Source organism: Motacilla alba, chromosome 7, assembly GCF_015832195.1.
Source record: "Motacilla alba alba isolate MOTALB_02 chromosome 7, Motacilla_alba_V1.0_pri, whole genome shotgun sequence".
Taxonomy (NCBI): Eukaryota; Metazoa; Chordata; class Aves; order Passeriformes; family Motacillidae; genus Motacilla; species Motacilla alba.
Window position 1 is genome coordinate 16,419,218 of NC_052022.1, and position 12,668 is coordinate 16,431,885.

General features: G+C 38.6%; 2 protein-coding genes across 6 annotated transcripts in view; both read right to left on the bottom strand.

Annotated features, from left to right (window-relative positions):
- The window catches only part of ITGB6 (integrin subunit beta 6), a 59,551-nt gene extending 54,821 nt beyond the window's left edge, over positions 1 to 4,730 (bottom strand). The window contains exons 1-2 of one of the 2 annotated variants that reach the window (XM_038142547.1): positions 1,652 to 4,730; positions 1,490 to 1,535 (exon numbers count right to left, since the gene is read on the bottom strand). The gene's annotated coding sequence lies outside the window, so the exon portion shown is untranslated. Of the gene's footprint in view, positions 1 to 1,489 lie in introns of both variants that reach the window. The other variant, XM_038142551.1, reaches the window with a different exon arrangement.
- A 345-nt stretch (positions 4,731 to 5,075) lies between these two features.
- RBMS1 (RNA binding motif single stranded interacting protein 1) overlaps positions 5,076 to 12,668 on the bottom strand; it is a 141,921-nt gene continuing 134,328 nt past the window's right edge. For all 4 annotated transcript variants that reach the window (XM_038142553.1, XM_038142554.1, XM_038142556.1 and 1 more), the window contains exons 11-14: positions 10,770 to 10,880; positions 9,997 to 10,077; positions 8,653 to 8,737; positions 5,076 to 5,794 (exon numbers count right to left, since the gene is read on the bottom strand). In XM_038142553.1, the coding sequence (XP_037998481.1) occupies positions 8,660 to 8,737; positions 9,997 to 10,077; positions 10,770 to 10,880 (270 nt within the window). In that variant the 3' untranslated portion in view covers positions 5,076 to 5,794; positions 8,653 to 8,659. The remainder of the gene's footprint in view (positions 5,795 to 8,652; positions 8,738 to 9,996; positions 10,078 to 10,769; positions 10,881 to 12,668) is intronic.

Consider the following 12,668-nt stretch of genomic DNA (forward strand, 5'->3'; position numbering starts at 1 on the left):
GACTTGCTTGAATGCACAAGTGGCAAAAGGCCTTTGCTGTCTGAAGCCTGTGAGCTGCTGATGAGCTGCCTCCTTCCCACTCCCGTCAGAAGCCTCTGCCTGCTGGCAGCTGGAACTTGTTCAAGTATGGAAAGTGAGCAGAGCAGGGCTGAAGGAGGTCAGGAACTGACGGTCCATGCAGCTGCTGACTTCTGGAGCATTTCATTCTACTGAGCTGCACTGAGCTGTTTGAAATCTAGTTTTCATTCTGTTCTGGCAAAGACAGCAACACTTGGAGCTCTTTGAATACCCTTTCTTCCAACTGCATTTGAATGTTTTCCTGACTCAAGCAAGATCTGGAGTATGTCAGCCCTTACTGCAGCCCCTGTCCTGTGCCTCTCCTCCCTCTCCACAGCTCCCTGCACATGAGAGCCCAACTCTGACCCAGCCCAGCTGTGTAACCTTGCTCAGTGCTGGAAAAAAAGCTGTGAGAAAGTCTGGAGAGATAAGAAATGTAAAATTATAGACAGAGGTAGAGCTAGTGGGACAGGACTGCCGGGAGCTCAAGGGTTTAGGAGGGAAAGCAGCAATGTGGAAAGGCGATAAAATCTAAAGGAAGAAAAGAGCAAGGGAAGTCATGAAGCATCAGGTCAGTCCGTTTCTTGGGGCAAGGCACCCATGCCAGGGGTCCTGATGGAGCCTGGCAGAAGACAGAAATGTGGCAATGTTGAGGGTCTGCTCCTGGGAGCTGCAGGGACTGACCCTTCCCCTCCTGCCCAAAGTCTGCATGGCCAGCAAAGCCACTGCTTCTGCTGATACCTTGCTGGGTGAGCAGAGTCATGCTCAGCCCAATGGCTTGTGAAATTCTTTCTTTTCAGTGGGCTGGTCAATAAATAACTTCTTCACGTGCCTAGTTATGTATATTGTGCTTACAGATTATCTTTGAGACTGGTTAAAGATACCAGAACAAACTGATGTAAAAACAAGCTGGTAGCAAATGTCTGTAAATACATTTTGGGTTTTTTTAACATTCACTGGAAGGCAAAAAAACCCCAAACACACAAACAAAAAATGTAGCAGTGTTTTCTCATTGGTATGAAAGTATTTTCCATTGGGAAAAGGCTGAAGCACACAAAGGAAAGGTAATTTCCTATTTGTACTTGGAAAAAGCTAAAACTATTTACCAAAACATAAAATTTACGAGTAAATTTTCTCTTGGGCGTGTTTAATCATTGCTTTATTCCATTACCCTTAAGTGCTTCACAGACATTGCTTAAAACCATTGTCCCTGTGTGTGAGTTTCAGGTGGTTAAAATACTTGGGAAAACTACTGCAGATGACTTTAAAATCGGCAGAGTGCGAGTGCAGAAACCATTTTACAAATATTACTCCCCTTGCTAACACTTGCATGTGGGGCTCTGGAACAATGACCCTTCTCAGAAAGCTGCCTGAGCAGGCTGACCCGAACACCTGCAGGGTGCATGCGGGAAGTCTTTAGGGTGCCACATACCTTCATTCCTTCAGTGCTCCAAAAATCCCTTTGTATTGCAGTGAAGCTGTCAAAAGAGGTCAGTTTATTCAGCTGAAGGGAGACCAACATAACACAGCAGAATTCAGAACACCACTGATGTAGATATTGCGTGAGGGGATAGTGTTGAAAAAGGCAAGATACCTTAAACAGTTAAGGCTTGCCTGTGGAGAAGCTGGCCTTTCTTCTTGGACATGGAAAAACACCCCAGTAGTATTTTCCTGTGATATGATTTCTTCTTTACTATAGAAGTGGGCTGCACAGATTTGTCAGATGGTAGATGTGGTTAGAGCTGTCCTGAAAAGGAAAGACTGACTCATTCCACATGCAGGCTTTTACACCCTCCCTCTGATCACTGCTCGGTAAATCTTTGCTGTTCTGACATCAGCTTGGCTTTTCTTAGTCACTGAAAGAGAAGTTGCCAAACAGAATAGGTTTTGTATATCCTAACCCCTATTCTGGAAAGAATTAATGGACTGAGTCTGAAAGCCAAAAGCCTCAGATTTGTTTGGGTTAATCAATGCCAGAATTTGTTGGCGGGGGAAGGATACAGATGATCTTTTGCAGTTGAAAGAGTACGTCAGTGTGGCAAGCGTTTGGAAGGTAACACGTCTTAAATGCCACCAAACAACACACTGGCTTTCATAAGAAAGCACTGCTGGACAGGATAGATTATCTTATTCCAACACATGTGGAAGTTCACAAAAAATTTTGGAGTGGTTGACTACAGCAAAAGGAACAAGTGCAGTGAAGTGTGCACAGGAGGAGTAGGAGTACAAACCCATACAAATATTCTGGCACATAAAACACATTTCTGATGTTTCTGTGGAAGATTAGGTGGCACAGTTTTAGTCAATCATGACTTTGTCTGGTATGGTGGAGGTACCATGGCATAAATTAAAGCTAGAAGAGGAGAGCAAAACAGCACTTACTAACTTTTTTCCCCCTGAAAAGCTAACACACAGTATCAGCAAAGTGCTTTAGACTACTTTGACTTACTCTGTTCTAGCCCAAAATGTGCAGTCATTAGCAAGGCTCAGTTGCTCAACAGCACTTGGTTATACTCCTTGTTAATGCATTGCTTGCACTTGCCTGGCACCTGCTCAGAGTAGCTAATTCAGAAAATGAAGAAAGATAAAAAATTATGTTCAGTGCCTAAAGAAAGGCTACTGTGTAATCACTAACAACCAAAAAACAACAGGGTTGGAGTATGATCTTGCACAAAACATTTATATTGGTACCAATCATCCCACATTAATCTGATACCCATATTTGTTAAGAGGTAAAAACATAATTAACAGCAAGTTTGCAAGTAGGGTTCAAAACAGGTTCTATGGAAGAGGATGGAGTCGATGTTGAACAAATTAGTTGGTAATGACTTTTATTATACGCAATAAAAGTATATTACATAAAGACACCTCCAACCTTACCTCTGGAAAATGGCATTTACAGCCACAGCACGCAAGCCTGGTTACACACCACTCCCTGTGTGGGCTGACACACAGCAGAACAGAGTTCTTGCATCCAAATCTGACATCTCATCATATATTTTTCATATATCTTTCCCTGTTTTGTTGGAAAGAATTAGTGACTTTGTAGTGTGGTGTGAAAGAGTTAATATTTGGTTTTGACAAAAGATAGAGGAGAAAAAAACCCAGGCTGTCAAGCAGAAAGCAATTCCAAACATCCCAAAATAAATACAGAAGTTTTACCATAACCTGTTTGGGTTTTCCCCCAGTAAAGGAAGGTCTGAAGGAAAAAGACGATACATTTTTGGTTTTTTTGGATCTTTTTTATTCAAAAGTTTTCAAAGAAATAAAACAGAAAAAGCTAACAATCTAATCAAATTTACAGTTCAAAAATGTCTTTTGGCGTTTAACAACAAGTCCTAGGAAACAAAACTACAGAGTTATCTTGAACCGGACAAATAAGTTACCACTGGCAAGTTTGTGGCACTAGTAAAACAAAAATAAAAAATTAACTCTCTTGATCATATAGATATCTCTATGAAAATCTTTTTTTTTTCAATCTGTACAAAAGGTCTTTCTTCATAAATTAATTTTTTATAATTTAATGGCTGTCTACTATGTGATGTTTAAGTAACTGATTATTTCTTTATGTACAGAGGTTAAATTTCCCAAATCTTACCCAGACAATGAGTATGGCACTTAGTTCAGACATTTCTGGCAGCAGCTCTTCCCTCCCTCTAACACAGCTATCATACTGCAGTTTTTAATTAATGCAAAAATAGCAAGTAGTGAGAGATCCAGGTTTGGAAAGTTACCAAATACAGGCAAGGTGCTGCAGGAAGTCTGGACTTTTACAAAGCAGTAATATTCCAGGGAGCATAGAACCAATAATACCACAACTTTTTAAAAAAAGAAAAAACAAAAACACATCTCTTATGACTATGCATTTCACTAGAATCTACACTTCTCAGAGCAGCAATTTACTTTTGAAACTATGAAATGTCACCGACATCTATACTCCAATACTCACACAAAATTTAAAAACTAAAAAATACTTGAAAGAAACAACTGCTTAGCCCTAGCTCCCGAGCTAGGATGATTTGGTCTGTGGAAACAGGGAGGGCCAGCAACCTGTCCCAATACAAAAGGAAATAAACTTTGAGGTAGATAACTGATCATATACAGCTGACCAGAGAAGTACACAGTTTTGGAAGACAACTTAATTTATCATTCAATTTAAAACATATGCAATTGTAATAAAAAGCTTTAGTAGCAGTGAATTATCTAATACGTGAAGTACAAATAACTGTGTATTTATGAATCAGGAATTTCATAGTTTCAAAATTGGTTTTCTTTACACTTAACACTTGTAGTGATGATGTAAAGTGTGGCACTGCTTGGATCCAAGTCTTCCTTCATGCTTTTGTGTCCATACATCAATTAAAATTATAAAACCTAAATGCAAATGTACAAAAAAGGCACATTCTCTTAACCGCAAACTGGTCCGGCAAAAATAAAGAGTACAGAAGACGCAATGCTGAGACAAATCAGAATTATTGGTTACTGGCTCTTTGTTCTTTGGTAAAGTTACCTTTTAAAAGTGCCAAGTCTTTTTATTTTTATTTACCTACTATAGAGAGCTAGTACCCAATCAATTATGTTTCTACTTAAATCTCAGCATATGTTTGAAAACGAGTCCTTTAGCTTTTGCCATTTTGCTGTAATAGCAACTTTTCTGTTTGCTACCTCTCAGCACAATCCTCATCCTAAAGCACTATCATTAGTATAAAGGAAGGACAAAAACATTCGGTGATATCTCCACCCCAAACTCCCTACTCTACCTATGCTAAAACTAGAACATCAAGTTAGTTTCTGAAAAAAGGCAAAAAAAAAAGATTTTACATTGCATCATACAGCAGAGTTCCTACATCATTCAAACTACCAGAGGGAACTATTGGCATATGGCCTTACAAACAATTTATACTATTAAAATTTCCCCAGTCAGAAAATGTGTTTCACACAAAACATTTTTTCCCCTCTTGCATTTCACTACCTTACATATTATGTGAAAAAATCATTAAAAACACTTACTACACATTAAAAAAGCCAAATTTTCAGCAATTTTTATTGACTACCTTTAAAAGCCCTATGCTGCTGTTTTACAAGGCATAATAGACCAGCTCATTTGGTCAAAGCATTCTACACCATTAGTTTGGACTACTTACTGAAACAGCTACAGCATTGAAAGATTTAAGGCAAATTGGAATTTATAGAAAAGGATAAGACACTTCACACTACATTAAAAGAAAAACAGAAAGCTAAGAGACCAGACACTATAACTGCAACACTGCACTAAAGCAACACTCACACACTGCAAGCACAGAACATCATCTTAGATGTTTTACTATTTTAAACTTCAGAAAATCCATTTCATACAAAAAAAAATAAAAAGAAACAAACAAAATAAAAATAAACCAAAATACAAATTCTGTCATGCACGTGAATAAGTCTTCGTGGTCATCTGTGCATACCCAGAAATTTGAAGGTTTTTTTTTTTTTGCGTCATAACACTTGATAAAAACTTTTTTTTTTACTAAAATAAACCTGTTCATGGGAACAGCTACTAGATGAATTTAAGGTTTTTCTTATGCACCTTATAGAACTTATAGCAAAAATAGTTTTAGTTGATTTCATTATAAATAACATTTTCAAGAACCTGTGCAAAACTGTCAATAATTCCTAAAGCACAATTGATCAGTAAAATCCATGATTGTTTCAGCCTTTGCACCCTTCTCCAGGCCAGGTCAACACTGGACATCTGTAACACAGAAAGGTCAGAGCTAGAGCAGAGTTACAATCACACACCTTTTTTCTAACGTAGCTGTCCACAAAACAAACTAACTTCCTATTTTAGACAGCTGTGAGAAGAATAAATGAATCTGAGTATAAACCTGGGAAGTAACACAGGCAGCACTGCAGGTGCTTTGCTCTTCCCAGGATGAGGCTCTCCACCAGCACAGAGCCCGTGCTGTATTTGCCCCTCTCTCCCCAAAAACTGCTCAGCACACAGAGCTCCCACGGGGGAGCTGTGGGGCTGCACTCAAAGCTCTTCCCTTCTTTGTTGTTTTATTGTTGTTGTTCCTTTTAATTGACCAAAAGTGTTTGAATGTGCCACTCCTGTGGCATCTCCAAGGCTCTGGAAAAGGAACAATAACTTTCTTTTTGGTGCAGCTTCAATGAGGCTATGTATGACAGCTAAGACAGACACAGCTACTGTGCCTCCCTGATGGTAATACTGAACAGCAAGTCAGGGCTCATCAAATTTGAAGGCAGACTTCTTAATGTACTGGCTTATGTTGCCACATGGGTTTAAAAAAATACCCAGCTAATGACAAAAAAGTTTAGACAATTTTTTAATTTTTCAAAACAAGGCAAAGTTTGGTATTTTAAGGCTTGTACATTTGCAGGTGCATATAAAACAGGTTTTGTATTTTTTTTCAAGTCCCTTTGACTATTTTTCACCTAGAAGCAACTTTTTGAGAAGAAGCTATAAAGTTATTAAAAGTAGCTGCCAGAGGAAAACACTGTGTATTTCTGATTGACTGCATCCACTCATACAAATGTGCTGGCTGTAATTTACCCCTCGAATTATGGGAATATGGGTACTGACTTTAAATAGGACATTCCCAAAAGTGCTGCATGTGCATTTAGAAAGAAGTTTCAGCTTGACAACAGTGACAAAGCCACAACGACCAAGAGACTGCAGTGTTCCCTGTATTTAGGGCACAAAATAACTGTCAATTCCCTCCCCTTCACCTGTCTGGAACAAGACAAGTGCCAGCATGTTCCAGGGACAGAAATATCAAATGCCATGCTCTGAGGCTGAAATCAGCTGGGTAATATTAACCTTCCCCACGTGCCCACTTCTACAGCCTCTGCTGACACAGATTCCACTTTGTCCACACTGCATCTAAATACAGGTAACAGTGCCTCTCTGAAGAATAAAATAAGTGAACTGACTTACAGCAAACACACAGAATTGCTCACAGAGCTTGGAATTCTACACAGAGTCATCAATACAAAACATGTCTCAGATGGCAAGAGCAACTCATCCTTTCAGGAGACTTAAGGCTGTTCCTCCTGCCTGGCCTCAGACTACGGGGAAAGATACTGACAGGCTGGGAGAGAGAGGCAGGATGGGGATGTGACATGCAGGATTACGCTTCGCTGGCTACCACAGATCTCTATTGGTAAGGAGGTTTTACATGCCCACAGGGAAGATTTAAGGCAAAACAAATAATTCCTTGAAAAGCGGTTAACACCAGGCAACAGCCTTGGCATGGGAAACGTGCAGGAGTCATGATTTTAACACCAGGAGATGGATAACGAGAAGAGCCTGTGGCTTTGCTTTCTGCCTGCCCTGGAAGCAAATCAAGGATGTGGGCTTCCTCTAGATGCCAGCATTTGGCCCGACTACAGGAATAACACAGGTCATATGCTGTGCTACGCAGGCTCTGCCGTCTGCTGAATTTGCCAAGTTTCCCCATTGGTTTGTTTCTATCTTTCCACACAAGAAGCTGTTAATGCCAATAATGGGGATGAGAGCACTGCTGTCAAACAGCACAGCTGACCTGCAGGATCAAAGCTAATGCCAAAATGTGTGTTTTGTTGGATCAATACATTTTAGAGAGATATCACACAATGGTAGCACATAACTGATTTTGATTTTTCAGTATCAAATAAATGCCACAAGGGCTGTAGAAAAACCCTTTTAACATGGCCTCCAACACATTATTGCAGATGAATGGAATTTTTCAGTGTGAGGTCTTAGAAAATGTGATGTAAAAAATTATGTAGCCAAGTTGTCTGGCTTACAAAGCACTCAGAAAAAAAATAAGATGAGTTAAGGAAGAGCTAAATTCCAGAACTTTAAAACATGGATCATGGAAAAGGGAACAGTTAATGCAAGTAACATTTTTAGGATGGAAATGTACAGAAAGCAAAACAATTTTGTATGAAGTAAGTTCAGGTAAAGGTAATGATTTGCTAGTAAAAAAGGCCATGCAAGCAGAACCAGAGGAAACCTGGAATAGGAAAGTAAAACTCTGGAATTAGAGCCAAATGAGGACATGGATTAAAAACAAATTGACAAAACTCTGGACCAAAATGCTTTTTTTCTAGAAAAAAGGATGAGCAGGGAAGCCTTCAGGAGAAAAGGTCAGCAACGATTTCTACCAGACTGCCTCCCTGCCTGTGGTCTGTAAGTCATCCACCAAGCTGCTTCTAATCTTAGATGTACCACAAAACTAGGCATGATATGTCTATCACTATAATTCCCTTTAGCATTTTGATTCTTGTATTTTTGCATTAATTCATTGTTGTTCTGGATACAGCACGCTCCTAAAATAAACAAATTAAAATCCAACATAATCCAGTTATGCTATAGAGAAATTATTAAAACAATATTACTCGGAATTCAATAATTCATTTCTGGATCCCAGGTTTCCTTCCCTGGCTTTTGACTCTGGCCAAGTTCAAATCAGCTTCACTGTCCCCAGAAAGTATCATCAATATTATTTATATGACATTAAAAGAAAGTTCAATACAGAGTACTGTAAATTATGAAATAAAGCATCTTTGAATTCACATCTTTCATGACACAGGATGAGCCCCTACCTCACAGTTACTTATTTTGCTGATACGTATATGGAGAATGGTCACTGGATGTCTCTACTGTAACCTGTTGCTGGCCACTGGCTTCCTGCAAATAAAAAGGAAGGCAAGACATGAGACACAAAATCAAGCAGCTTTACCTGCAATCTGTATTTCCACTTGACTCATGCAATTAACAGTCTTCAAATCTTCAATCACATTTCTCAAGTAAGGTATTCCAAATCTGAGGTGTTAACTTTACCTCAATGAATATTTCAGCAAACAGAAGAATTAAATGATCATGCAAACTTTTGTACTTTGTACTTCCTTAGATGCTTTGATGATAATGAAAAAAAAACCCTCAAACTTTTGACATTATAGACATAAATAGAGAGAGCAAATAGCTGCTAGAATATTTTCTATCTGTAGATGTAAAAGAGCATTCTGTCCCTCTCCTTTTGAAGGGGAGGGAGAAGAATGAGATCTACTTACCACACAAACACTATGAGTACTGTGAACCACACAAACACTGTGAGTACTGTGATCGGATTGGCACTAGGCAACACAAAGAATTGTAGGTGGGACTTTGCACCAGGCTCCCCAGAAACCAGGCAATTAATTCAGCTGAGAGTGCTCTGGCAGACAGAGCAATCAGGTAATTACCAAAAGAACTTCTCTGATCCACACGGGCATTTGCACCAAAATGAATCAAACATATTCTGGAGTTTCTGACTTTGAAATGAAATGGTTTTTTTTTCTTACAGGCTCTGGAAGAGACTGTCTGGCACTCATTCTGAATACATGAGCTGCAGCATGCCTTGTCTAGCTCCTCTGTTAAAATAGTATTGACCCATGAAAGGCTGTAAGGTAAGCCAAAGTAGATAAATTATTTAGCTTACTTATGTTATGGTCTCCAACGAAAGCAATAAATTCTTGCTCGATGGAGAGATTTATTAGACAAACATGCACAGTATCCTGAGATGCCAGGGTCAAATCAGGATTCTTTGCAAAAAGCTACAATCAAGGCCTGCTGGCAGATAATTCTGTACACAGGTAAACTAAGTGAAAGTTCAAAACTACAATACATTCCCTGGCTTGTTACTATTGGAATTATGTTTAACAAAACACAGGGTTTGCCTGAGCTATGCTCATAGAGCAGATTGCTCTGAGTATGTACTGCCATAAGTACAGATAATTCTTTGTTGTAATACTGACTATATTAGCTGAGAATAATGGCATTTTATAGTTTTAATACATGTGGCATTCACAGTACATTCACAGTTACAATATTTACCTTTGAGCACTGATTTTCCTAGGGAAAAAAATGCATTCATATTTCTTATCTCTGGTCTAATAAAATATACTGACCTCAACAGGAACTGCTGCTGTCTGGACATGTGTGTACTGGGGGATATAGGCTCCTTGCATAGCTGTTGTGGCTGGCATGTACTAGAAAGACAGAGACCACTACATTGAGTGAAAGTCCAATATAAAAGTATTCAAAATACCTGTCATGGTATTGCTTAACAGATATTGACTGTTTCCCTAAAGCGACATACATGAGAGAAAGGAACTTTTGTGTCTGAAATCAATAGGCTTTCCAGAAAAGTCATTTATCTATTTTGAGAAAATTTAAATTTGGACTTTAAAGACTATGTAAAGGACTTTTCCTTCTCTGTTAACCCCAGTCATATTTTTTTTTAACCCCATCTGGTCTGAAAAGAAGGGTCTTGTAGTTTAGAGGCAAGTCTGAATCTCTTCTGATTTAACTTCTGTTCCACACTTCAAGAGATTAGATTTGCAGAAAGGAATATAAAGAGTAAAACAAACTATTTTTAATCTTCTGTATGCAACTCTGAAGTTACCTCCTGGATGCCTTTCATTTGTTTCGGTCTATTTTTATTTACTCATTTCCAACTTCTGATCAGTCTATTCCATTCAGTCTATTAATTTCAGTTAATAGACTGAATAAAAGCTGCTGAATATAATTTTAAAATTGAGACAGTTCCTAATAATTTATTGGACATAAAATGATTTATAGGATTACTTTTTCCCACATGCAAGCTACACAGAGATACTGTGATCTACATGCAGCATTTTCTACTTGGGTAAGTTCTATTTTGTATGAAATTGTTACATACTGTTCCAGTACTGCCTAATGAAAGATGACTCATCTGCTGTGTCAGAGGGCTTATCATTGATGCAGGCTGTAGTGACATGGTGTGGTCCATGGAGGGAGTCAGAACAGCACCCTGTTAAAACAGAGAAACAGAGAAATGGTTGCAGCACACAGATTTAATTTTTCATTTGAGAGTTTAAGTATGGACTCTCCTTCTGCGGGAATGTACCACAAGAACTCTCCTTAATCCCAGGCACTGACTCGAAAAGCAAGTCTGGAGCATTCTGAAAATTTCACTTTAGCATCTGTAGATGCCCAGGGTGGAAGACCTGCTTTGACTTCCCGTTGGACATTCAACTGATGTGCAATACACTTGAGAGACCCGCTTAAAATGCTTTGGAAAATATGAGTTTAACCAGATGCTGACTTGAAAGCAAAAATTTGCACATGCTACCTGGTACAGATTCACTTAGCTTAAGCTTTGGAATTTCATGCTTCAGGAAGAAACTTTTATCTCATCTTTAGGAATGGTGGCTTTGGAGGAGGAACATTTGTGTTCCTGCCCATCACACACAATGTTCACACACAAGACAGCTGCCCTACTTAGTGGCTGCTTTCATCAGCACACACATTTCAGAAGAGTGACTTAGCAATGCTGATTCTTTGTCTAAATACCAGCTGCTCTTGGTGACATTTCTATTGCTTCTGTATAATTTTGTTAGGTTCATAAAAATTATACTCTAAACTTCTAAACACTTTAGATTGTTAAATATGGACAGTACACAGGTTTTCAGAATTAACTGAAATGGAAGATTATCAAGAAATTTCATTTTACCAATCATGTTCCACAAAAACACATTTCCAAATATTTTCTATGACATGCTTGCAGAAGGTGTTGATTAAAATTAATGGAGGCTCAAAACAAACAGAAATAATTGCAGTGTACTGAAAGCAAGTATTTTGAATCAATAACTAATCCTTAAAATTAAAAAAAGGGAAAAAAAAAAGGATAGAATATACTTGGAAAAACAACCATGTGATCAGTGTAGATGAAATGAGTCACAGGCACATCAAACACTGAAAGAATTTCCTGTCTGTAGACTGCAGGCTTCTCTGAAAAGCAAATGAGCAAGACAGCACCTGTCTTTGCACAGGCCAAAACTGAACTTCAGTCTAGAATCTAGGTCTTTATTTTCAACTGTGAAATCTCATCTTGTGTACCTGTGAAACTAATACACCTAAACGAATACACCATTATAACATATCAGCTCTTGTCTTTCACAGCATTATTTGCAGGATGTTTTTTTATGAAAATCTGTGTTGCTAGAGAAGGAAGGTAAAATCTACTCTGTGTATGTGTATTTAACATCAAAAACCACAAATACAGCAACAACTAAGTGTGTGAGAGGGTGTTCAACATCACCTTCTCTGCATGCCCAAGAAGAAAATGTTCTGCCAAGAAGATTTACATTCTATAATCTGCATGGAGAGGTTAATTAAAGTCAAGACCATATCCTTTCTGCATCTGGAAACAGACCTGTTTGTTAACTATGGGAGTGCAAGTATTCAAGTGCCTGTTATAATTAGTAATGCTCATCTCAAGAAACCCAGTAGGTCTCAGATGTAATGGTACTTAATTGGCAAATGACATAGACAAGAAGGAAAATATCACAGGAGAGTAGAGATTAGAATGCCTGACAGTCTGGTACAGATGCCACAGCCAGAAGTGTAGGGAGACCAGCATTACTCATGAGTGGTGAAGCCAGAACAAGCCATGCAGGTTTTTTCAAGTGAGTGCCCATAATGTCATTCATATCACTACATCCATCTGTCTTTCACAAATTATCCAGTCTGAACTATTGTAGACCTATTCTAAAACACTGGGTCTCCAATTTCAGCTCCCGAAAGGTAGGCAGTATGT